Here is a 25,441-nt window from a genome sequence, read left to right as displayed (position 1 = left end):
CGCCCGAAATGGCGGCGGCGGCGGCGGGCCTTCCCCACCGGAACTGACGTACTCCCTGCCCGAGGGAGGCTGCCGGGAAGGGGACCGGTGACCACCATAGGGAGAAGGGCAAAGGAGACCACTCACGTACTGCGCATGCGGCTTCATGGGCGTCGCCTTCTGGCCCAAAGCAGGATTTCAGAGGAAGGGGAGGCGGAGTCTAGAGGTGTGGAGGCGGAGCCTCAGCCGGCAGTCTTCAGAGTTTTGTTTTCAGAGTTGTTTCCTGGTGTCCTCTCCACTAGGCTTCAGGTTCCTGGAAGGCCCGAGATTTACAGGTAGGGAATTAAAGAATTGAAGTAGAAACACTCTGGGAGGGTGAGGATCGCAAGTTCGCGCTGAGGCTGGCCTACTTTTTGTTTGTTTGCTTGTTTTTGAAACAGGTCCTCTCTATGAGTTCAGGCTGGCTTTGAACTCACTACGTAGCCCAGGCTGGCCTCCAAATCTCAGTGATCCTCCTGCTTCCGCCTCCTGAGTGCTGTGATCATAGGCGTGCGCCGCCAGTTTAGCGATTTGGCTAGACCCTCCCTGTCTCAAAATAAAAATAAAAAAGAACTGGCTATATATCTCATTGCAAAGGCCTCCATAACGCCGTAAAATAATTACTTAAACTTTAAAGAGGGACTGGGGATGTAGCTCAGCGCTAAAGCCCTGGATTCAGTCCTCAACAACGCCAAAAATGCCTGCCGTGGTGGTGCACACCTGTAATTCCAGCATTCAAGAAGGCTGAGGTAGAAGACAAAATTAAAAAATAAGAATTGGAGGGCTGGGGATTTAGCTCAGTGGTGCCTCAGCCTGCTTAACAAGTGCAACGTCCTAAGTTCGAAACTCGGCACACACACCCCCCATTGGGATAGGAAAGATGTGATCTGAGTGCTGGAGTCCTTAGCAAGGCTTCCTGATAAATCTGCCTTTCCTTCTCTGCGGGTTCCTCTAGCTTCACCACAGGCCTGCAAAAGTTTATATTTTCAGTGATTCATTCAGCAAATAGTTATTGGTACCGCACTTGCATAGCAGGTGCAAGGGTGATCAGTGCTGAGTACTGCAGTCATGGAGATCAGTGGGAGGAACCAGGAAACATTTAATAACAAAGGAATAACAAATGCTATGGTGGGGTCCAAAAAAGCTTCCCAGAAGTGGCTTCCCAGAGGACAAGTGGAGAAGGGAATTCAAGGCAAAAGGAAGGAGGTGTAAGAATGGAGTTTTCGTCCTGTACCCCCAGCCCTGTGGGAGCTGAAACAGAATTTTGCCAATTGGACCTCAGCCTGGGCAATGTTACTGGCTAGCATTTAACAACTATCCCTATTTCACAGATGAAGAAACTGAAGCTTAGAGAATTTAAGTGACCTCCAGAGAGGCACAGCTGCAGAGTGAGAAGTGGGATTCAAATCCTGGAAGAGCTTTGCTCTCTGTGCCCTGTACTAAAATTTATGAATTGGGAGGGTACCAAAGGGTGGCAGAAAGCTACATTTTAAAATAGTGAGCCTTTGCTGGGTGTGGTGGCGCAAGCCTGTAGTCCCAGCACTCGGGAGGCTGAGGCAGGAGGATCGCTGTGAGTTTGAGACCAGCCTGGGCTACATAGTGAGTTCCAGGTCAGTCTTAACTACACAGGGAGACCCTGTCTCAAAAAATAAAATAAAATAAAATAAAATAAAATAAAATAAAATAAAATAAAATAGTGAGCCCTGGATTATGGTTTAATAAATATGTTGGCTCTTCTAAACCCACCTCACACACTCCTGGGCCTGCTCCAGGAAGAGGAGCAGGGAAGAGGGCACTTTTCCTGCTGTAGGTGACTCAGTCAGACCCTGATTTAGTGTCACCACAAGTTGGCGGAAGAAGCTGTCCCTGTGTGAATTCTGGGTCTTTGAGAAAAAGAAGCACCTGCTCTTCATATCCCAAGATAGCCAAGCTTCAAGGCCAGAACTTACTCAGAGCCTGCCTGGGAGGTTCCAAAACCTCCTCCCCTAAACACATGGAAAGGATGCGGGGCAGAGTTAAAGAAAAAAGAACTGGGAGTGTTGGCACACACTTGTAATTCCAGCACTCTGGGAGGCTGAAGCAGGAGGATTACAAGTTCCAGCACAGCCTGGGCAATGTAGCAGGTTTAGTGACCCCGTCTCAAAATTTAAAAATAAAAATGATTGGGAATGAAGCTCAGTTCAAAGACTCTAGGTTCAATCCCCAGTACTGTAAGAAGAGAAAGAAGAAGGAGGAGAGCAAGGAGAAGAAGGGGGGAGGAAGAGAAAAGAGAAGGGGAAAAAAATCATGACTGAGAGCTGGAATGTGGCTCAGTGCTTGCCTAGCATGCATAGGCCCTGGATTCAATCCCCAACACTGCAAAAATAAATAAATCAGGGGGCCAGGGATTTAGCTCAGTGGTGCTGCCTGACTCACAAGTGCAAGGTCCTGAGTTTGCTCTTCAGTACCCTCCGCCCCCTCAAAAAAATTGTGCCCTTCTTTAGAGCACAGAGGATCTGCACATCTAAAGCCCCACAAGGTAGTGATGGGCATGCGCTTGAGTAAGGACATTGCAAGCCCACCCTACCTTTTCCTCCTTCTCTCTCCTCCCCTTGGATTTTGTTCCCTGATCAATCCAAGATCTGCCCCACTAAGAAAGTGACCTCCTTGCTTAGGACAGGTGTGTGCTGACAGTCATGGGGGCAGGAGAAAAGGAGACGAAGATGTAAGAGGGGGAAAATACTGGACATGGAAGGTTTCCCTGTCCAGGAGAAAAATCCACCAAAGCCCTCCACCTCTTATACTCCTGACCAAAGAGAGTGCAGAAACAGAGGGAGGCCCCTCTTTGATGTCCCACCTGCATTGTCACTTTCAGCTTTGCTGAGAAGAGGATCTCCTCCCTCTCTCCAAAATCAAGATGTTTATCGAATCATTGGCAGCATAAATACAAAGAAGTCTAATTCTATACACATAGTCAAACTGCTGAAACCAGATGAAGAGAAAATCTCTTCCCCCGCACACACATCCAGTTTTTTGTTGTTGATTTTTTTTTTCCTTTTTGGTTCTGGGAATTGAACTCAGGCCTTCGTGCTTTCGAGGCAGGCAGTAAGCTACATCCACTGAGCTAAATCCCTGGCCCCACATACAGTTTGTGGGTTTTTTTAACTTTAATGTAATGTGAGTAGATATTAATAAAGAAAATGTAAAAAAGTGCTCTTATTTCCATGACAAAATAAAATTTCACAAGGAAATAATTAGAGAACAGTGACACATTGTCTATAGTCAGAAATAATTGAAAGACGTTTTGATCAGAAATTGCAGCCACAAGACAGTGAGTGGAACGCCCTTCCGGTCCTGCCTGTCCCTCAGGAAGAGGGCATCTTAGGGGCCACTGTCTTCCTGTGACTGTTCGGCTATTTGGCACCTGGATACCCCTGGAAGTTATCAACATCGTGTGGGGCTGCTTCTTTCTGGGGTTGGCCCTCATTCCTGGTTTTTAGTATATGTGCTGCCAAAGCAAGCACTCATCTCCTAGCTTTTAAGCTCATTTCATAGCTCTCATTTCCAGTGGCCACCTGGAGGCCTGGCTGCTACCTCTTGACTCTTCACAGTCCAGGACTCTGCTTTGCTCCCAAAAGGTGGTCAGGTATGGTATGCAGAGGGCTAGCCCCAGAAATACTAGGGTTCTGTAGTTCTTGAACGTTGTATTCCTATACAGTACGAATTCTGTAGAGCAGAGTCCAGGCATGCTCATTCTCCTAAAGAGAAATCAGTGTCCACACCCCTTCAACACTTTCCTGGTGTTCAGGGAATCTGTTGTCTTTCCTAAGACTCAGTACCCGATGGTGCAGAGAATAAGCGGATATGAATTAGGGCACCTTGATTCTCCTTCATTATCTCATCCTCCAGCAGTGGGTGTGGGCTTATCCTTTCAAAGACTGCAGGGTTGTTTTAGGGTTCCTGGTTTCCAGTGATCTCCCTGTGGGTCTCCAGAGTGGAAGGGACAGAGAATATGGCCCTCTGTCTTTTTGAGATTGTGTCTTGCTATTTTTTGCAGGCTGGCCCTGAACTGCTGGGCTCAGGAGAACCTCCTACCTCAGCCTCCTAAGTAGTTGGGACTATACACACACCCCACTGTGTACAGCTAAGGACCGCTCTTAAAAGGTGCAAAAATGTCTGGAGGCAGACATTAAGCATGTTAAGGGACTCCAAAGAGGGTTTGGGGGTACAAAGGAAGCTGGGGAGACAGACAGGAGGCTGAGTCTTCCCACAAAGGTCAGTGACATGCTCCTAGTGGGGTCGTGGCTGAAGGCTGTTGAGCTAGTGTCCTTTTATTTATTTATTTATTGTTATTGGGGATCAAACTCGGGACCTTGTGCTTGCAAAGCAGGTGGCAGAACCACTGAGCTAAATCCCCAGTGCTGAAGGCTGTTGAAAAAGGGTTACTTACTCTGCTGCAGGGTACCCTGCACTCTGTCCCCATCAAACAAGTCCCTTTGGAGGTGGAATCAGGGAAATGATGCCAATTTCCTTGTCCTCATGAAAGCTGCAGAAGTCAAGAGCATTTGAAGGAGGTGAGAGGCAATTGGATCCCTCCTCCTCTTCCCCTGCTTGTCTTCCCCAGCACCACTGACCTGACTTTTCCTCTTGAGTCCCGTACCTCTCAAGAGCTTTGCACTTGCTGTTCCCTCTGCTTGCACCACTCTGTCCCACATATCTAGGTGTCAGTTCCTGCCCTCTTTCAGGTCTCCATCCGGTGTCCCCTCCTCAGTGAGGCCTTCCCTGACCAGCCTATTAAACTTGCAAACTCAGCTGGGTGTGGTGGCACATGCCTGTAATCCCAGCTCTCAGGAGGCTGAGACAGGAGTATCACTGAGTTTAAGGCCAGCGTAGGATACATAGTGATATCTGAACTATATAGAGAGATCCTGTCTCAAACAAAACACCATATAATAAAATCATAAACCACACAAACAATGCCTCCTCTCCTATTTCTGCTTTATTTCCCTAGCACGTGTCTCTTTTTTCTTCTAATATATGTATTACTTATTTATGTGTCATCTCTATTCCCCTCTGGAACATAAGCCCCGTGAAAGTAAAGTTTGGATCTTTTGTTTTTTTGGGGAGGGGGTTCTGCTCTATCCCCAGTTCCTAGCAGAGAGAGCCCAGCCATAATGGCATTCAGTAAATATATTGGTTGTTGAATGAAGAAATGAAGAATCTTCTGGCATAAGCTCATTAAGGCCAGAATTAGCCTCTTAAATTGGCAGATATCCCCTAGAAGGCATTGCTTCCTGCATGATGTTAGCTGAGGTACAAACTAGTCTTGATTATGTGTGTGTGTGTGTGTGTGTGTGTGTGTGTGTGTGTGTGTGTGTGTGTGTAAATTTTTTTTTTTTGTACTGGGCATCAAACTCAGGACCTTGCGCGTTTGAGGCAGGCACGGCACCACTGAGCTAAATCCCTGGCCCCTCTGTTATCTTTTTTCTGAGATAGGGTTTTGCTTTGTAGTTCAGGCTAGCTTTAAAGTCACTATGAAGCTGAAGCTGGCCTTGAACTTATAGTGTTCCTCCTGCCTCAGCCTCTTGAGTGCTGGACCTACAAGAGTGCATTAACACACTTGGCTCTTGATTATTTCTTCTTTTTCTTTTTCTTTTTTCTTTTCTTTTCTTTTTTTTTTTTTTTGAGACAGGGTCTCACTATGTAGTTGAGACTGACCTGGAACTCACTATGTAGTCCAGACTGGTCTTGAACTCACAGTGATTCTCCTGCCTCAGCCTCCTGAGTTCTGGGATTACAGGCATGCACCACCACGCCTGGCTCGGCTCTTGATTATTTCTTGAAAGGACAGAGTGGACCCAGCATAGTAGTACCATGCCTATAATCCCAGCATATGCATGGTTGAGGCAGGAGCATCATAAGTTTGAATCCCACTGAGCAATTTAGCGACTTAGACTCTGTCTCGAAAAAAAAAAAAAATCAACAAAAACTGGGGATGTAGCTCAGTGTGAAGGCTCTGAATTCAATCCCTAGTACTGAATAAACAAAAAAGAGTCACAGGCTACATAGTCCCAGCTAGGAGACTAAGAAAGGAGGATCATTTGAAGCCAGGAATAGAAGGCCAGCCTAGGCAAACATAGGGAGACTCTTTAAAAGTGCTGTGTGCATGTGGGTGAGGCGGGTGTGGTGGCACACACTTATAATTCCAACACCAGGGAGGCTGAAGCAGAAGGATTTTTGCATGTTTGAGGACAGCATGGGCTACATTGTGAGTTCAAGGCCAGCCTGAATTATATATATTGAGACCCCGTCTCAAAAAAATTTACAAAAAGTGTCTCATCTTACCTCTGTTATGTCTGATATCAATTACATTCAATTACATGTGTTTCAATTTGCTAGAAGTGTTGTGATGGTTATAAAGTTGTAATTGCATCTAATCTATTAAATTCTTGGAAGCAGTTATTCCTGATAAGAGTAGATATATTATGGTGCTTTTATTTTTCTATAAATTTTGGGGAGTTGTATCAAATGTGGGTATCTTTTATTATTTTTGGTACTGGGTATGAGTACCTTTGCACTGAGCAACAGCCCTTTGTCTTTTTTTTTTTTTGTATTGGGGATTGAACTCAGAACCTTGTGCTTTTGAGGCAGGTGTGGCACCAATGAGCTAAATCCCTGGCCCAGTAACAATTCCACCTATACAGGGTTGTTTTTTGTTTGTTTTTGGCAGTACCAGGTATCAAACTTAGGACCTTGCACTTGCAAGGCAGGCAGGGCAAGCACTGAGCTAAATCCCCAACCCCTGTCAATTTTTCTTCTGAGAATTTCACTAAGTCTCTGAATTGCCCAGGCTGTACTCAAACTTGGGAACGTCCTGCTTCAGCTTCACAGTGCTGGCATCACACTGATTACCAAGAAGCATCCCCCGCCCCAACTGTTAAATTTCTAATACTAACAAATGCTCTTTTCTGCCCAAGCCATTTTGGTTTGCCACTTCCAACAGAATTGAGATGATCCCCTGAGACCTGCCTCCCCCACGCTAACCCGTCAGTGTCCTTGGTGCCTACCCTACCACACTAGGGGTGCCTTGCTGCCCAGCCCACAGCACTGGGCCAGACTTAGCAGCTCTTTGGTTAATAGTCAAAGAGCAAACCTATAGTGGAGCCACTAAAAGTATTCTTGCTTTTGTTCTAGGGAAGAAGTCCTGTCCACCCCACCTTTTTTTTGAGACAGGGTCTCACTATGTATGTAGTTCAGGATGGCCTGGAACTTACTGTATAGCTCAGGCTGGCCTCAAATTTGCAGCAATCCTTCTGCCTCAGCCTCCTGAGTGCTGAGGTTACAGGTGCGTACTACCACGGCCAGCCCCTGTCCCCTTTCTTGTGAGATCACAACAAAAATTGCAAGACAAGGTCTCTGGTTGCCTTTTAGGGCCCTCTTTTCTTTCCTAATATTCACAAGAAGACAATGTTGACAAACATATATTGCTTTATTTAGTGTTTCTCTGGATTTCAGAAGTGTCAGCAGTGGGCTGATACCTCTGGAGAGCACAGGCAACTTGGCAACCCCCAGGCCCCCTGGGATGGAAGGAGTGGCAGAAAGAGGTGATGCCCCTGCAGTGCCTCCCAAGGCTGGCTGCTTCCCCATGATCCCAGGTCAAGAAGGGACAGGGGCCAGCAAAGCCCTACATCTTTGAATTGGGTCCCAAGTATGCGGTTGGGGTTTGGCATCCTAAGGCAGGGACTCAGGCACAAGTGTGCTGCCCACCTGCTGGCCCCCAAGGGTGATTGCTGGTCAGGGAGCCAGATGCATACCTAAAACATGGCCTATGTTTTAGGGGGCTCCCTTTCCCTGGGAGTGGCAGTGAAGTGTGCTCAGGAAGGGTTAAGAGTCTTGCTTTTGTCTCAACCTGCTGTAGGAGCTTGGACAAGTCTCTTTACCTTTTGGGGCTTCCCCTCCATCTTTTTTCTGGCTCTGGCTCTGTAACTGCAAGGGGCTGAACTAGATGACTTAGTTCTAAGTCTTCCAAATTCTATGGTGTAAGACTTTCCTTCCCATTGCAGAATTCTCCAAGACTGGGATGATGATATAAAAGGGCATTTTTTTTCCTGTTTGTTGTTTTGGTTCTGGGGATTAAATCCAACACCTCACACATGCTAAGCACATGCTTTACCAATGAGCTACACTCCCTGTCCTAAAAGGGCACTTTAAGGCAGGAAGAAAGGGCAGGCAAGGTTGGTCTCAGCCCCAGGTGGAGGTCAGAGTGGGCTGCAAAAGATATAGGTGGGGAGACACGCAGGCAGACAGGCAGGCAGGCAGACAGACAGATAGACAAGACAGACAAGGTACCAAGGGAACAAGGAGAGGATGGCCTGGCCAGGGAAGAAGGCCCCACAGCCCAGCCCACCCAATCTCTCAGCTACATTCCTTGCCCTGTTTGAATCAGGGAAAACACATCCAATGTGTCTTGGGATAGGAAAATGGCTTTTTAAAAAAATAGTTTCCTATAAAGCATCAAAAAATCTCAGAGAAAACCTCAGCAAAAATTCCCTTCTCACGTATTTGGCATCAGTGGTGGGACTGGCGTGGCTTGCTCTGGCCTCACCTTTCCTATTGCTGTGGCCCGGCCTGGCCCACTCCTGGAGTACCTCCCGCCCCCTGCTGCTCCCTCAAGAGGGGTGAGCAGGAAGCAGGAGTTTGCAGGTGGGCTTTAAGGTGTCCCTGGGTCCCTGTCTGGAAGCTCGAGTCTTTGGAACTTGGGAAGGGAGAAAGGGGATAAGCAAAGCATTGGGAGTTGGGAGGGGGTCCAATGGGCACCTTCATCACCGAGAATTCAGCCGTGGGGCCACCTGTAGGGACAGAGGGAGAAGCCTGAGTGGTGAGTGGTAAGCAGCCATTACGTTCTCTGGCTATCTGTAGTCCCAGGTTAGACACAGGCACTTGCAGATGAGGTTATCTAGTGGCCTTGGTCCTGGAGACTCTGGTTCTACTCCCATACAATACCTGCTGCCTGGCCAGAGTGGACCTCTCCTCCTACCGTGTACCCCTAATCACCCTGGGTCTCCCCTACATCCCTATGCTGCCATCTTTATGACTCTCTACAGCATGGGGCTTGAATGGCCCCTCTCTGGGCCCTGTGGGAGGTCAGTGGGATGAAAGTGATGGTAAAGCAGCCTACGGATTGACGCCATGGGTGAGCTGCCCAGGCTTGGCCAAACAGTGCCAATGAGAGCCTGGCTATCAGAGGCTCTGCTTCAGCCTTGGACTAGCATCAGGGAAGCAGCCCCACTCACCACAGCCAGGTGCCCATTCTTGGCCTTCGTGATGAGCAGCTCCGATCCAGGTGTGAAGTCAATGACACCATCCCTGCCAGGGCCCCCTGCAAACATGATGCTGAAGGGAAGGAAGCACATGAGGACGCTTTCACAAAAGCAGATACTCCAGGCTGGGTCCCTGCCCTGTCCCTAGGTGCAGATATGACCCACTCACTGCCCCTACCCGCCTCACCTTCCCTGGTTGATATTGATGTTGTTTACGCAATCGGCACTGAGAGCTGTCTTGGTCAGTGTCTCTATCACGTGGTCACTCTGCAGCACCACATCACCCTGGGGGGCCAGAGGGAAGGCGGGGTCAAGCCCTGTCCAAGGTATAGGACCCCTCTACCTCCCAAGTCCTCAAGGGACACCTTCTGCTTATTGTCCTCACGCTGCACGTGGAGCACAAACAGGCTGTCACTCAGGCTGCTGACAGAGATACCTGAGGGAGAAAGGCAGAGGTGAGGATCAAGGGTCAGCACAGGGGCCTCCCTATGCAGCTGTGGACTCTGTCTGACCAGTCAGGTTGGCGTAATCAATCCTCTGCTTGACTTTGGCATCCTCCACGATGACCACAGCACTGGGTGTGAGCAGCAGTTGCCGGGAGCGAGGCTTGTAGCCCTTGCGGTCGTATTTTACCACTGGCACCGCATACTGCAGACAGAAGGCAGTGGGTGAGGACAGAGAAGGGGCTGAGGGTCCCCTCCTTGGCCTCTGCCTATGTCCTGACCACATGCCCTTCTGGGATAGGAGCAGCAGAACTGTGCTGAACAAGGAACTGCAGATGGGCTCTCACCTGTATGGGCTCAGAGCCTAGGGCCTGCAGCACTTTGGGGCTGATCTCATCTGTGCCTGCAACCCAGATTGGGGAGAGGAGGTCAGAGAAGGTGAGGCAGTGATGGAAGTGTTGAGGACTGGACAGTTAGGGGCTCACCAAGACGTGTGCTGATGAAGAGTCTGGGGACACTCTGGGGGTAATTATCCTTCTTGCCCTTGAAGATCTCACTAGCCACAGCCTTTTGTTGCAGCTGAAGAGACAAAGGGGAGTGAGGAGGTGTCACGGGGTGGTGACTGTGAAGGGGGCAGGCCCAGTCTCAGAAACTGAGACAGCCTCCCTCATCATCTGTTCTGTGGTCCCAGTACCGGAAGGCTAAGCCCTGCCACCAACACTTCCACCAGCCCCTCCCCTTTATCCTTTTCCTCATCAACCAAGGCAGAAAGCTTCCCAGAGGGGTCATGAGAGCACCAACAGGTTTCAGGCCTGACTTTGGGAGAGATTCTCCACAATGACTTCCTATCAGGCCCTGGAGCCTCTGGGATCTTATGGCTGATTGCAAATTCTTAGAAATTACTACAGGTTATCTGAGCTGGGTGGGTCCTTTCTCATCTTCCATTAGTAGGTTGGCAAATATAAGGCACATTACCCATTCATATCTGTTTACATAGCCATGGAAGACAGTACCCACACACGAGAATGAGGCTGTAACCCTTTCAGCATGGGGCTCTGGGCAGCCTCTACCAATCAAGGTACCTCACACCATAAGCCCTATTTGCTACTCATAATCTATTCTAGCCTCACGTCCTACATGAGAATCAGTGGGGGACTAGGATCCATTTGAGGTTGCAGGGCAAATCGGGTAAAATGCTTCCAGGACCAGCACTCTTCATGTGACGGCTGCTGCTCCAAACCCCACTGCCTACTCTTTGCTTCCTTCTGCTCCCCACACCTGCTGCTTCCATTCAGGGCTGATATTCCGGCAGTATTTCCACACCATGTTCTTCACACACAGCTCTCGTAGAAGCTCTGAGGCCTGGGGAAGGAAAGCAAGGTCAGAGCACCTATCCAGCCTGGTGCCCTTCCCTCTGAGGACCTCCAACATATGCCCACCACCAGGCCTTTGTATAAGCAACTTCCCAACCTGGATAGCCTTTCTAGTCCAGTTTCTCTCCAAACAACTCATTCTTCAAAGCCCAGTTCTACTTCCCCTCTGGCCATATGAGCCCTCTGATATTAATTTGTTTGTTAGTTTTTTGAGACAGGTTCTCACTATGTAGTCTAGGCTGGTCTCGAACTCATAGTGATCCTCCTGCCTCAGCCTCCCAAGTGCTGGGATTACAGGCAAGAGCCACCACACCCAGCCTCCTCTGATAGCACTTTGATAGTTCCTAACTCAGCAGGAAGGGCCCACAGACCTCACGCAGGGCAGGTGGGGGTGTGGGCCAGGAAGTGTCCAGGACATTCTGGGGCAGTTGCCTCCGAAGGTTAAGCAAAAAAGAGGTGCGCACATGGTCCAGGAAGAAGGCGTTCTCAGGGCAACGAGGTGCATGGCGCAGGATGAAGCCATGGATGAACCTGAGGTTGGGGCCAGATGAGGTTGGGATGATAACCAGGCAACCAAACCCCATACATACCTCACTCGGCAACCCTTCCTGGCATCCCAGCACTCACCGCCGGATGGTCTGTGCTGCCCACTTCCTCTTGGCTGCCTTCCTCCTGCCCAGTGTTCCACGCCACCATGACTGGATACAGATAGCTATGGAGACCACAGATGACTGACTTCCACCTCCTCACCATGGTGGCCCTGCCCCTTCAAACATCCCAGAGCCCCCAAACCTGATCGCTTCACACGGAGGAATTTCTGCCGCCAGTGAAAGCCCCTCCAGGCAGCCTGGATCTTCGTGGCTGTGGTTGGGAAAGTCAATTGGCCAGAGCTCAGGGCCACCAGCTGGGAGCCTGGCACTGTCAGAGCTCAATGAGCAGCATGAATGAGGAAGTGGCTGAACCAGCTACTCTGAGAGGACAAATAAACCAAATGAGAGTAAACGAAGGGGAGCAAATGCATATGGGAATATGTGGGGGGGTTTACGTCCTGAGGCCAGGACAGACGGCAGGCACTGGACTTGAGGTGGGAAGAGCAAGAGCCACATGGTGGCGGTCGGGGGCAGAATTCATGGAGAAGGAACCCAAACTGATGACTTCTTCCCTGCTCCCAGAATGGGCCCCAATGGGACTGGAAGAGTGGGTCTCCTCACCCAGGCTCTGCCGCCGGATCTCCAGGGCATCCTCTGTAGCAAACAGGGTCTTAGGGAAGCGGATGAAGATCTTGGTCCTGGGAAGACAGCAGTGATCAGATCCTTGTTGTCACTGCCTATATCCTGCAGACACCAGGCAAAGGCACCACTCACCTGCCCATTTTGTACTCTTCTGGCTTGTAGCCAAGGTGCCTGACAAGTACAGCCACACCATCTTGGGGCCGTCCTGCCCATGTAGGCCATGTCTCTGGGCACAGTGACTTGTATCTGGGGACAGAGGAGAAGGAATGCATCTAGCCATAACCCAGCTGATTTCCCCAGAGGCCCCCATCTGCTTTCCCTGGGCACCTTCTTGGTGCTCACACTGACTTGTTCACAGCTCAGAGAAGGCCTGGGGGTCCTATTTTACTTTATTTATTTTGAGACAGGGAGAGAGGGTCTCACTATGCAGTTCAGGTTGACCTGGGACTCACAGAGATCCTCCTGCCCCAGCCTTCCAAGTGGTGGGAGTATAGGCATGTGCCACCAGGCCCAGCAGGGGGTCCCATTGAAAAGATGTGGAAATCTAAGTATTCCCATCTGCCTAAGGCCAAGGGATAGAAAGTGGCAGGGATGGACTCATACCTTGAGTGACTCGCAGCCCCACAACTCATAACCACCAAACTGCTATACCCTCTTTGAGTTTCTAAGAAACTCTGCCCACCTCTTGAGTTCTCAGCCATCTATCTCTGCTAGCAGGCATGTGGATGAATGTCTCATGTACACCTCACCAGCTGCCCTGGGAGGGCAGGGCCTAGGGGGAGCCTGGTGTTCTGTCAAGGCTGACATTAGGCCTGCAGTAAGAAGAGGTCCCTGATGTGGGTCCCACAGCAGCTCACTCAGTGTTGTCATCTCTTCCATGTGGTTGTGAATGCCTGTCCTACCTCATGGGACTCAGGCGGCTCCCATGTCCCTTCCCTCCCCTGGCTGCTGGCGGGTCGCCCCACCTCTGTAGGAAAGCCTCATATTTTCGGCGATAGGCAAAGCCGGCTCTGCGCACTCGCAGGTTCTCCATCAGCCCCAAGTATTTCACCTGGTGCCGGATCAACACCTCATCAAAGCGGCCTGGGAGGAGAGTAACAGAGTAGTCAGCAGGCTTTCAGTGACAGGTGGCTCAGTCCCAGCAGCCCTGTGGCATGGGTGGGGCCTTACCTGGCTGTTTGGCATCATTAGGCTTGATGCAGCGGATGTAGGCGGGCTCCTTAGATTTCAGGATCTCTACCAGCTGCAGTAGGCTCATCTTGAATTGGGTGGCAACCTGGTAAGCCAAGAAGGAATGGAAATTTGGCCAAAGCTGGGCTAACCCTCAGCACACCCCCCACCAAAGCTGCTGTCCACTGTGGTGGCTCCCCTCGGCTTGGCCCTTACTTCCTTCCTCACAATAGAGGGGGCTGTATCCCTCTGGCTGAGCTGGAGACTCCAGCTTTGGAACCTCACTCTGACCTTAAAATCTTGCTCAGCTTCCCTACTATCACTTTTTAGCAACCATTCTTTTTCCTAGAATTTTGGGGCTATGTTGCTAGATCTAACCAATCTATGTATAATGCTCTGAAGGGCCTTCAAGGATCTCAAGGCTATGGTAGAAGTAGATTCCTTAGCACAGATTTACAATCCCTATCTATTCCTATTAATATAGGGGTTAATAAAACATGGTGGCACACGCCTGTAATCCCAGCACTTGGGAAGCTGAGGCAGGAGGATTGCTGAGAGTTTGAGATCACACCGGGAAGTGTGATCACTGCATTTTATCCTCAGGGAAACAGCAAACCAATGAATTTAGAGTCAGGAAGTGACAGAGAACTGCATCTTAAAATATGTCTATAGAAGGGCTGGGGGGATTTAGCCTGCCATGCAAACTCAAGGTCCTGAGTTTTTTTTTTGTTTTTTTCAGACAGGGTCTCACTATGTAGTTGAGACGGACCTGGAATTCACTATGTAGCCCAGGCTGGTCTCGAACTCACAGCGATCCTCCTGCCTCAGCTTCCCAGGTGCTCGGATTACAGGTGTGCACCACCACACCCGGCTAAGGTCCCGGCTAAGGTCCTGAGTTTGATCCCCGGTACCACACACACACACACACACACACACACACACACACACACACCCCTCCGTAGAAGATGGGTCAGGTGGGACAGATTGGAAGCTAGGAAACAGGGATGAGGATGGCTGGCTCAGAGAAGAAACAGCAAGACCCAACCTAGAGAAATGGTTACAGGGAAGGGGTAGAGGAAAAGGTGTTGAAAAATACTTAGCCAACAGACAAGCAAGGTCCAGCAGCTGGATAGAGTGAAGACCCGGGTGATGCCTAGGTTATTGGCCTGGAAGATTGGGTGGAGGAAGATCCCTGTCCTGGGTTAGGCAAGGAAAAGGAAGATGATAGCGGGGCCAGGCAGTCAAAAGCCCCCTTTGGGGAGGTCACTGGACACATGAATCTGTGGGCTTCCTGGAGTGGCCTGGATAGAACAGGATATGCAGGTGACTGGAGTAGGGAAACAGAGGCCAGGAGGTGGTGTGGGTTGAGGGTGTGATGGCAAGCAGCAGAGACAGGGAGGATTCCAGGGTGGGTACTATCCATGCTTTTGCGACTTTCCTACAAGCATACTCAGCCTGGCACTCTGGCTTCTACTTCCCTACTGACCTCCCCTGGCACCTGAGGCCACCCCAACTTTCCTCTTGCCAAGTCCAGAAGTTACACCTCTGCCCTGAGCTCCTAGGAGTTCTGCATCTGGCACTGCTGGCCACACCTCCCTTTCCCAGTCTCTCTCTTCCATGACTTGGCTTTCTGCTAAACTCCTGGACTTTTTTGGGCCCTTTTGCTCCCTACAGTGACCCCCAACAGGTCCATCTGACCAAAAAGCACTTACTCAAGGAAGTTAGCTCAAATGCTCCATCTTCCCAGGAGCTTTCTAGGACCCCCTCTTCTCTTCCTCTCAGGCAGTTTACTACCCACTCTTCTATTTCCAAAGCACCCCATGCACATTTCTGTGAGAGCAACTGTTTTTCTTGAGGTGCTGGGGATTAAACCCAGGGCCTCACACATGCTAGGTTAAGTGCTCTAAAACTGAGCTACAGCCCCATCTGCATCTATTCATTTCTGTATCCTCAGTGCTTAGCAATGTCTGTTAAAATGTCTATTGAATAGGTGAACATACAAGCACCCATACACAAAGGTGTACACACATGGATGCCCCCACGGCCACAGGTACACATACATGGGTCCACACACCTAAGTGATCGGCAGACACACAGGTGCATACTCAGAAGATGGCCAAGTTGCTCCTGCAAGCAGCTCCCTACAGATACACACAGATGAGCACACAGGCACCATAAACACGCATGCTCATGTGCACACTGCCAACTCCCAGGCCCACACAGGTTCTCGTCCATGCTCAGACATCTGCCACTTCCAACTGGATCCCATAGCCTTCGCACCGTCTCTGGCCGCTTCTTGTCACTGAGCTCACTCCGGTCGAAGCACTGGCTCATGATGGGATTCTTCGAGCTGCACATGGTCTGTGAGGGCAGTACAGGGAACAGGATGGGAGCATGGAGCAGGCGGGACAGGTTCCTGGGCAGAGGTGCTTACAGACTGGTGCTCCCTAATACTGTACCCTCCCCAGTGTCCTCCTCACCTCCTTCAGGTTTCGGAAGAGAAGGTCATTGTTTTTATCCAGAAAGCCTGAGGGATAGAACAGAGGAAAGGTGAGGGAAAACACTTTCCTGCCTCCACAGGGACCCAACCTCAGTATCCTCACCTGTCACATTGTAGGTCACCTCCCCAGCATAGTGCAGAAGGCGAAACTCCCCACGGCCTAGAGATTTCCTAGTCTTCTGGTCAGCCAGTTTGTGCCTGGGGGTGACAAGGACAGAAAGCTACAGACTGCAGACCTGAGCCATATTCTTACCTGATGAACAGACCTCAAGAGCAGGAACCAGCCAACCAGTAGGAGCAGGCATAGCCCAGACTGACCCACAACTCAAGTGTCATCTGGCAGACAGGGCAAGGCCATCAGCCCCACTGCATGAAGATTACTGAGGCTCAGAAAAGTAGATGGCGGGCTGGGGATTTAGCTCAGTGGTTTTGCTGCCTGCCTGGCAAGTGCGAAGACCCGAGTTAAATCCCTGGTTCCAAAAAAAAGAAAAAAAAAGTAGATGGGCTTGCCCAGGGTCACATGGTGCTAGGCCTCTACACGACAAGGCATACATGGTTAGGGCTACTCTCACTGCTACACACCAGGTCATGACTGCTCAGACTGAACTGTCCACTATCAACCCCAACAAATTACTTTCCTTTCTTGTTTTTTTGAGACAAGGTCTCACTATATAGTCCAGGCTAGCCTCAAACTCATGGTGATCCTCCTACTTCAGCCTCCTGAATGCTGGGATTATAGGCATGTACCACCACACCTGGCAGATTACTTAATTTTAATTTTTTTTTTTTATTTTGGTACTGGGGATCAAACTTGGGTCCTTGCGCTTGAGAGGCGGGCATCGGAACAACTGAGCTCAATCCCCGGCCCAGATTACTTAAATTTTTAAGCATGTTTATAGCATTTAGCTCATCTGCTACTTTTAAGAACTATTCCAAGCCTGGCATAGTGGTGTGTGAGCCTGTAATCCCAGCACTCAGGAGGCCGAGGCAGGAGGACTACCATGAGTTCTAGGCCAGCCTGGGCCACACAGTGAGTTCAAGGCCAGCCTGAACTACATAGTGAGACTGTCTCAAAAAAAAAAAGAACTATTCCAGGGCTAGGTGTGTAGCTCAGTGACACAGGCCCTGGATCTAATCTCTAGCACTATAAAATAAACAGCCAACAACTATAACAACAACAGAAATTACTCCAAGCAGCTAACTGGAGACACAGGCAAGGATTTAAGGTACAAAATGTGGGTGTCAGCCTCATTATTATTTTTCTTTTTTTGCACCAGAAATCGAACTCAGGACCTGTGCTTGCCAGGCAGGTGCAGTGCCACTGAGCTACCTCTCCCGCCTTTCTTTTCGACCTTTTTCTTTTCTTTTTTTTTTTTTTTAAGTCTTGTCATTCTAGCAGAAACCTAAAGCTGGCACTGGCCAGGGGCCCCAAAAGGCTGAGATCTGTATCTGTGGGTCAGATCTGTTGGGGAAAGTGTTTTGAGTAACTTATTTTGTTTGATGATTCAGGAAAATACTCAGGATATAAGTTTACTCTGAGCCTTACACACAATAAATCTTTTAAATCTTTTTTTGTTTTGTTTTGTCTTGTTTTTTTGAGATAGGGACTCACTATGTAGTTGAGACTGACCTGGAACTCACTATGTATCACAGGCTGTTCTCGAACTCACAATGATTCTCCTGCCTCAGCCTCCTGAGTGCTGGGATTACAGGCATGTGCCACCACACCCGGCCACAATAAATCTTTAACTATGAAAAAAAAAATGTATAGAAAAAGGCAGGAAGGAAATGCCTGGAATTGTTAACAATGACAGGCTTTTGCTAACATTCCAACTTTTCTTTAATGAGCAATATTACTTTTATAACCAGAAACAAGTTTTTAATATATTATTAAGCAAACAATGCTCAGGGCTCTGGCATTTGACAGCCCTGGGACTGAGTCCCAGCTCTGCAATCTAGATGTAAGATAACCTTGGGCAAATGACTTCACTTTCCTGAGTCTCAGCTAGATGGGAAAAATAAGAACAGCCCCTTAAAGGGTGGCTATGGGGCCAGGCACAGTGGTGTACACCTGTAATTCCAGCAATCTGGGAAGCTGAGGCAAGAGGATCATAAGTTCAAGCACCTTAGTAACTTAGCAAGATCCTGTTTTACAATAAAAAGTAAAATGGGCTGGGGATGTCGCTCAGGCCCTAGGTTCAATTCCCTGTGCAACAAAAAAGGGAAAAGGGCAGCTATGGCTTACATGACGTACACAAAATACACAGGATGAGTTGGGACAAAGGTGCTGCTTTCTATTTCCACCCTTCCCCATTTTGGAGATTCCTTAAATAAAAAGCAATTTCCAAATAAGGAAGTAAAAAGAAATCTTAGCAAGTTTCATCCTTGAAGAAGAGCAAGTAGGAAGCCATGCTGCAGGACCAGCAGTTTTATGCAAATGTCCCCAATTAGCACTTGCCCTAGAGATCTCTGTGGTTGTTGTTTTTGGGTTGGGGATTGAACCCAGAGCCTCATGCATGGTACGCATGTGTTCTATCCCTGAGCTACACCACCAGCCATGTGGCTGTGTTTACCTTTGTGAACCGAGCCCAACCTTTCACAGGCTCTACTCCAAGTGAGCTTTTGTACCAGCAGCCTAGCAGCCCCACTCACGTCAGGAAGTGTGGATGGTGCTTGATAGTGTCCTCCAGCTTCTCCAGGAAGGTCAGGTCTGTGGCCTCCCCAGGGCGCAGACACTCCTCATCCTGGGTGGCAGGGCACAGGGTGAGGGGTGTGTTTGGGGAGGGGCTGGAGAGCAAAGAAGCTTCTGAGGGAAAAGGGGACAGAGTACAGGGAGCCCCACAGGAAGCTTTCAGACTGGGCAGCTCTACCCCACCCACCGTGGACTGGCCTGCAGAGAGACCAGCAGGAGGATGGCATCCCAGCTGGCCAGCAGCATGAAGCCTGGAGGGGCAGAGGACTCACCAAGATGGAGATGATGCCCTTGAATTTCTCCTCCACCAAATCGCAGATGATTTTGTTGTTGAAATACTGGACGGGCTCCCACTGTGGGGAGAGAGGAGGAGGGCATCATCATGGGATCTGGCACCCTCTCCTGGGAGCCCCGATGCCTGGCTTCCCACTGTGCACAGGGCACTCCAGGCTGACACTCACCGCAATGCCCTCTGCCTCATATTCCTCCTGTTCCGACTTGAGTGTCAGCTCAATGAAGAGTTGCTGCAGCTTCTCGTTGCAGTAGTTGATGCAAAACTGCTCAAAGCTGCAAGGAAGCAGAAGAATGCCTAGTAGTGGGGGACACAAGTCTGGAAGTGGGGGAAGGGCAGGAGCGGGTCCCTGGGCATCTAGGTTAAGAGACACAGCAGGACCCAGGCTGTGATGGGGAAGTCATCAGGCAGGAATGACAGGGACAAGGACAGGAGAGAGGGGCTGGGACAGAAAGACAAGAGGAGAGTCTAGCAAGGGGTAAAGATGGCACTGACCTATTATGCTGAAACACTTCAAAGCCATAAATGTCCAGGAGCCCAAGAACTGTGGTGCTCCGCCAGCTGGGGCTCTCAGCATCCTAGGACATCCAAGGGCATGGGTCCCAGGGCTTGTGACCCCAACTCCCAGTCCCAGGTCTCTCTGTCCACCCTTCCTGCCTGCCATGGAAGCAGCATGGACTGAGTGCTCACCTTAGAAGCCAGGGACCTATTGATCTTTTCAACCAACCAGGTGAAAGTGCGGCTGTACACAGCCTTAGCAAGTGCGTCCCTCGCGTATGCCGCCTGTTCCAGGTTCAGTGGGCTCAAGAGCTGTCACATAGAGTGAGATAAAGAGATGTGTACTACAGAGCCCCTCCACCCCACTGCCCCTTTAGACTCAGGCAAAAGACCAAGATGCTCTGACCGCCCTCCCTTTCCAGCTCCAATAAGCCTGGGGACTAGAGAGTAGAGGTAGTACTGGTGCCCCAGGGGAGAACAGAGGGGCCACACCAGAAGGTGGCATAGGAACAAGATGCCTCATTCCTGGAGGTGGGAGTCTTGGTTCAAGCCTGACTGTCACTCTCTTCCTGTGTGACCTTGGTCAGGTCATTGTGCCTCCCTGAGCCACCTATGTCCCTCCAGCACTGCAGAGAGGACCACTGAGGAGACAAGGGGAAGGGGAACTGATGGCAGTGGGGGTCACCTGGGACTTCCTGTCCTGTGGCAAAGGTTTGGCCTCACCTCTTCCCCCTTGGCGATGATCTTCCTGTGTGTCAGGGCTTCCCGCAAAGTCGAGCCTTCCACACCAAGGAGCTGCCAGGAGTGGGGAAGAGTATAGTGAGGGTGGCTTTCCTCTTGCCCTACATGCCCCCTCCTTGTCTTGCCCTCTGCCCACTGCACTCACCCTGGTCAGATACTTGAGCTGGTTCTCGGTGGTGACCTGGGCATTGCTCTCCTCGTCAGCAGCAAAGTGGATGTTGCCCAGATGCAGGACACTGGCTACAATGCTCAGCAGTTCCTGGGAAGCAGTCAGAGGGTGGTTCCAGAGATGGGGAAGGAACCCCATGAGGGTAACTAGTTGGTAGTCGAAGGAGTAGGGAATAGATGGGAATGTATTTGGGAGAAGGGGGCTCAAAATAGAAATGGGTTTTAAAAGTAGAAGGTGGGCAGGCACAGTGGTGCATGCCTATACTCCCACACTCTGGGAGGCTGAGGCAAGAGGATCATAAGCTCAAGATCAGGCAGGGCAGTTAACTTATCATGATCCTGTCTCCAAATAAAAAGTGAAAAGGCCTGGGATATAGCTTAGTAAGGCCTGGGTTTAATTCCAAGGACTGACAAAAAATAAAAAATAATAAAAGTAGGTGATCTTGGGGTGTGCCAGGAGGAAAGTAAGGGTCTCCAGAAAAGTCCTCACCTCTACTTCATCCTCTGTGAAGTCAATGACTGTCAGTGCCTTCCTCACGACCTTCCAGTCATTCTTGTCATTGATGGAGGAGACTTTGGCACACTGGCCCTGGAGAAAGGGCATAGTTGGGTTGCCAGTTCTGGCACTGTGCCTCGTGGGTGGCACCTGTGTTTCCTGACAGCCACTCACCTTTACCAGGTACAGGTAGCTCTGGGGGTTCCGTTCCAAACCCAGCCTGCGCAGAGTCTCCTCCTCACCTCCCTCCAGCATCTGGTAGAAGATGTGAAAGTTCCGTTCCCCGTGATTCTGGTGTACTACTCGGGACTTCTCCAGAAGGTAACTGAGGATGTGGCCACCCACAGGAGCACCCTGTGGTCAGAGCATAGGGATTTGTCAGAAGAAATGGGGAATAGAGTCCATCTTCCCCTTTGCTTTCCTGCAGGCCTGGCCTCTCATTCCAGCTCTGCCACCAACTATGTGGTGAGACTCATACATAATACCCCCACTGACCTTAGTTTCTTCATATAAGAAACGAAAAGATTCTACCTGTGTGGAAGCTCCACTTGGATACCTGACAAGCGTCTCGATTGAACAGGTCTGACATTGAATTACTGATCTCTCCTTGCTCAAACTAACTTCTGTTTGTGTCTCCAATAGTTGTCCAGGGCAGTAATATTGTGGTCCTCCCAGAAGCCTCTTTTTCTTCTACTTTGTACATCCAAATACCTAATCCTGCTACCTTAACCTTTCAAACATCTGGAATCCAACCATTGCTTACCACCTCCACTGTACCCACACTGGTTTGAGCCACTGTCATCTGTTGCCTACATTATTACATCAGCCTCCTAACCGGTTTCCCGGCTTGGTCTGGTTCCCTTATCATCTATTCCCAACAAAACAGCAAGAGTGACCTTTTTAGTAGGAAAGTTGGATCATGACAAACTTCTATTCAAAATGCTTTGATAATCTCCTTCCACTCCAAGTTAAAAAAAAAAAAATTATTGCAGGCCTGGGATGTAGCTCAGTGGTTCAGCATGTACTTAGCATGCATGAGGCCTTGAATTCATCCCTAGCATTGTAAAAATAAAACAAACAAGAAACACAACTAAAAACTTGTAAAGTCCTGGGCCTGGGATTTAGCTCAGTGGTGCTGCTGCCTGCCTCGCAAGTGCAAGGACCTGAGTTCAATCCCCAAAAACCAAAAAAAAAAAAAAAAAAAAAAAAAAGAAAGAAAACTTGTAAAGTCCTGAACCAGGGATTAGCTCAGTGGTACCACACCTTCAAGAGCAAGGTCCTGAGTTCAATCCCTGGTACCAAAAAGAGAGAGAGAAAGTGGGGCCGGGGATTTAGCTCCATGGTTCCACCATCTGCCTCATAAGTGCAAAGTCCCGAGTTTGATCCCTGATAAAAAAAAAAAGTGAAGTCCCAGAAGGACCTGCACCACCTGGCTTCCGTTCCTGTTTCTTGGCTCACTGCTATCTTTTCTGTCTAGCTGGCTTTGCCAGATTCAAATACACCAGATCCCTCCTACTGTACTGTTTGTCCTGGCTGTGTGGACTCCTTCCTTCAGGTAGCTGCCCTGCTCACTGCCCAATCTCTGTCAAGCCTTTACTATAATGCCACTTCTCAGTGAGGTCTACCCTGTCTGCCATATTTGAAATTGTAATTGTTCCTCACCCTTTACCTCATTTTATTTGCTTCCCTGGCCTGAATTACCTATTTATCACACCAGGAGACAGGACTTTTCTTTCTTTCTCTTTTGTGGTACCAAGTATCCATTCTAGGGCCCCATGCTTGGTAGGTAAATGTTCAACCACGGAGCTATACCCTCAGACCAAGAGAATTTTTTTCTATTTGGTCTCACTGCTCTACCTGAAATAGTGCCTAACACATAATAGATGTTCAACAAATATGAAGCCTAATGAATAGGAAGTCCTTTCCTTTGTCCCCATATACCTACAGATACCTTGAAGTCAAATTGCACATCCATGTACTTTCCAAATCGGCTGGAGTTATCATTCCGAAGGGTCTTGGCATTTCCGAAGGCCTAGGAGCAGATGGGCTATGATGGCTGCCTGGCATTCTCTCTCTGACCCTCTCTCCCCTCAGATGTGACTGTCCTCTTACCTCTAGCACTGGGTTGCTCTGCAGCAGCCGGTCCCGCACAGCGCCACCTCGCTCGGGGGCCGGGCAGGTCTCTGCGTAGAACTGCAGCAGCCGTTTGGTGGCCTCTGTCTTGCCTGCTCCACTCTCCCCAGAGATCATCACTGCCTGGTCCCGACGCTCAGTGCGCAGTGCCCGGTACACAGTGTCAGCCACTGCGAACCTTGGGGCAGAGGCTTGTCAGGGGGAGGGGACCAGGGACTGCATGTGGTGGAGCCCTAGAGGTAAGACTGGGGGTCCCACTCCTATATCTGATTGGAGTAGGGCATACCCTTGAGGATGGGAATTAGGGTACCCTCATGAATATGTCTGTTTTTTGTTTGTTTGTTTGTTTGTTCGGTACTGGGGATAGAACCCTGGACCTTGCACTTGCAAAGTAGGTGGCAGACCACTGAGGTAAATCCCTAGCACTCCCTCATGAATATGGATGGGGTTACTTTCAGATGGAAGACTGAGCATCACTCCAGGCAGAGATGTGTTCAAGGGAGAAGCTGCAGCACTCATGGGTAGGTCTGGAAGGGTCGTGAAGGCTGGGAGACCATGCCCCAGTGGAGTTAAAAAGTCACGAGTATGATCTGTGGTGAGGACTAGAGGTTCTGATCAGAGTTGAGAGATTAATCTCTAGTGGGGACTGGGGTAACCCTACGGTGATTGTGAGATTCCTTACTGTGTGAATGGTAATTCATGGGGATGGGGAACTGAGGGTGAAGGATCACTTTAGAATAAGTGTCACATAGGGCTGGGGATTTAGCTCAGAGGCCTTCCTCGGAAGCACAAGGTCTGGAGTTTGATCCCCAGTACAAAAAAAAAAAAGGGTCAGATGAAGGATCACTCCTGGAGAGGGGTAAGGGATAACTTACAGGTGGGGTGGCACTTCATAGAAGCTGACACCACGGTATCGCTCCATATGCTGCCGGCTATAAATCTGTAAGTCTCGGTAGGGGTTGACAGAGACGAGGACAGGGCCAATGTAGGTCTGGGAGGTCAGGAAAAAAGGATCAGAAACTTGTCCTAGAGACACCTGACCCTGGTGCCTTCTCCCCTGCTCAGCCCTGTGCCTATGCCTTCAGCCTCACCCATCTACCCATTTGGGCTCACATAAATAAGGTTCTCCCGGAAGCGTCGCCGCAGGTTTTCAATGAAGGCAGCTTCACTGGTGAAGTTTTCCAGCAGCACAAAGTCCTGCACCCCCACCCGGTCTCGAGCGGTCAGGGCACTCTCCATGGTCACCCGTACTCCGTCACTGCCCAGGGCCTGTAGGGAATGGGCCATAGGAGAGGGTCAGAGCCAGCAGGTAAGGCCACGTCTCTCACCACTTGTGGAGGACTGAGAGGGAATGCAGGGGCATGAGGACACAGGACACAGAACATTCTGGGTACAGCTGTTCTGGGGAATGGGAGGCCAGGGCGCAGTATAGAGACCACACCTGAACACAACACACAGTGGCAACCAGGACCCAGCAGATATGGGAATCAGGCCACAGAATCCTATGAGGTGCTGGTTTCATGTACACAAAGGTGGGTTCTGAGAAGGAATTCCTTGAACAGCAGAAAGAATGCTATATAGACCTTGGACAAATCCCCTCCCCCTCTGGGTTGCTTCCTCCTGGGGAGGGAATTGAGACCAGGTGATATCAAGTCCCTTAGCTCTGGGCCATGTGTGACAGGTGCTCTGGAGGACAAACGTCCCAGTGAATTCTGCGGGCAGGGTGGAGCCATCGCTCATGTTCCCACCCCCTAAATCTCCAGGGGGACAGTGTTGTCTGAGGACCAAACGAGCTCCTCCCACCAGGACAGGGATTTCCCCAGGGCCTCCATTCCTAGCTAGATTTAACACCCACCCTAGAAGCCCTGGTCCTCCCTCCCAGGGATGGGGCCACTCCTTCCCCTCCAGAGGCTGGGGCTCCTCACAGACAACTTCTCTACTCAGAGTCTCAGGAGATGGGGGTTTTCACCAGGGAAAGCCCAGCTGCCACTGTTGGGTGGGGAGGTGTACAAGCTTAGCAAGACCTTCATCCCACACCCAGTGCTGAGGTCCCTCTTCAGAGTCGGTCTGGGGGCGCCAGGAAATTGACCCCAAGAATGCAAAGGGTCAGAGGACAGTAAAGAGGTGGTGGGGTAGGCGTAGATCCCAGAGGAGTAACCAGGTCTACTCTGACCACAGACAGCCCGGATCTCGAGCCGGGGGAACCCTTTCCCAGCTTGGGGCCTGCCTCTCCCAGACTTTTTCCTCACTGTCCCCCTCCAATTCTCCCCGAAGCGGCTGCCAAACACTGCCGCAGTCCCCGCCCCCTTGCCCTAGGGAGAGGGGTCCCGCTGTTCTCAGCTGTCCCCCGGAGCTGCTCGTCCCGCGGCCCTCCCCCTCCTCGACC

At 50.1% G+C, this 25,441-nt stretch overlaps 2 protein-coding genes across 3 annotated transcripts in view; both read right to left on the bottom strand.

The window, feature by feature from the left end:
- Crk (CRK proto-oncogene, adaptor protein) overlaps positions 1–207 on the bottom strand; it is a 26,363-nt gene extending 26,156 nt beyond the window's left edge. The window contains exon 1 of the mRNA XM_010642166.3: positions 131–207. Within this exon, the coding sequence (XP_010640468.1) occupies positions 131–137 (7 nt within the window). The 5' untranslated portion in view covers positions 138–207. The remainder of the gene's footprint in view (positions 1–130) is intronic.
- Positions 208–7,834: 7,627 nt separating this feature from the next.
- Positions 7,835–25,441, bottom strand: part of Myo1c (myosin IC) — a 23,236-nt gene continuing 5,629 nt past the window's right edge. For both annotated transcript variants that reach the window (XM_010642164.3, XM_010642165.1), the window contains exons 2-32: positions 24,169–24,324; positions 23,931–24,046; positions 23,035–23,233; positions 22,874–22,954; positions 21,097–21,276; positions 20,917–21,015; positions 20,404–20,517; positions 20,241–20,312; positions 19,710–19,829; positions 19,515–19,597; positions 19,189–19,294; positions 19,000–19,080; positions 18,688–18,779; positions 16,139–16,233; positions 16,016–16,062; positions 15,816–15,896; positions 13,536–13,641; positions 13,331–13,448; positions 12,498–12,611; positions 12,345–12,421; positions 11,926–11,994; positions 11,761–11,845; positions 11,505–11,664; positions 11,039–11,122; positions 10,246–10,339; positions 10,108–10,163; positions 9,830–9,965; positions 9,683–9,753; positions 9,505–9,602; positions 9,291–9,390; positions 7,835–8,846 (exon numbers count right to left, since the gene is read on the bottom strand). In XM_010642164.3, coding sequence (XP_010640466.1) covers positions 8,820–8,846; positions 9,291–9,390; positions 9,505–9,602; positions 9,683–9,753; positions 9,830–9,965; positions 10,108–10,163; positions 10,246–10,339; positions 11,039–11,122; positions 11,505–11,664; positions 11,761–11,845; positions 11,926–11,994; positions 12,345–12,421; positions 12,498–12,611; positions 13,331–13,448; positions 13,536–13,641; positions 15,816–15,896; positions 16,016–16,062; positions 16,139–16,233; positions 18,688–18,779; positions 19,000–19,080; positions 19,189–19,294; positions 19,515–19,597; positions 19,710–19,829; positions 20,241–20,312; positions 20,404–20,517; positions 20,917–21,015; positions 21,097–21,276; positions 22,874–22,954; positions 23,035–23,233; positions 23,931–24,046; positions 24,169–24,324 — 3,117 coding nt within the window. In that variant the 3' untranslated portion in view covers positions 7,835–8,819. The remainder of the gene's footprint in view (positions 8,847–9,290; positions 9,391–9,504; positions 9,603–9,682; positions 9,754–9,829; positions 9,966–10,107; positions 10,164–10,245; positions 10,340–11,038; positions 11,123–11,504; positions 11,665–11,760; positions 11,846–11,925; positions 11,995–12,344; positions 12,422–12,497; positions 12,612–13,330; positions 13,449–13,535; positions 13,642–15,815; positions 15,897–16,015; positions 16,063–16,138; positions 16,234–18,687; positions 18,780–18,999; positions 19,081–19,188; positions 19,295–19,514; positions 19,598–19,709; positions 19,830–20,240; positions 20,313–20,403; positions 20,518–20,916; positions 21,016–21,096; positions 21,277–22,873; positions 22,955–23,034; positions 23,234–23,930; positions 24,047–24,168; positions 24,325–25,441) is intronic.

This window comes from Fukomys damarensis, unplaced genomic scaffold (assembly GCF_012274545.1).
Source record: "Fukomys damarensis isolate Sample0158 unplaced genomic scaffold, DMR_v1.0_HiC HiC_scaffold_13, whole genome shotgun sequence".
Taxonomy (NCBI): domain Eukaryota; kingdom Metazoa; phylum Chordata; class Mammalia; order Rodentia; family Bathyergidae; genus Fukomys; species Fukomys damarensis.
This window is presented reverse-complemented; position numbering and strand designations above follow the sequence as displayed.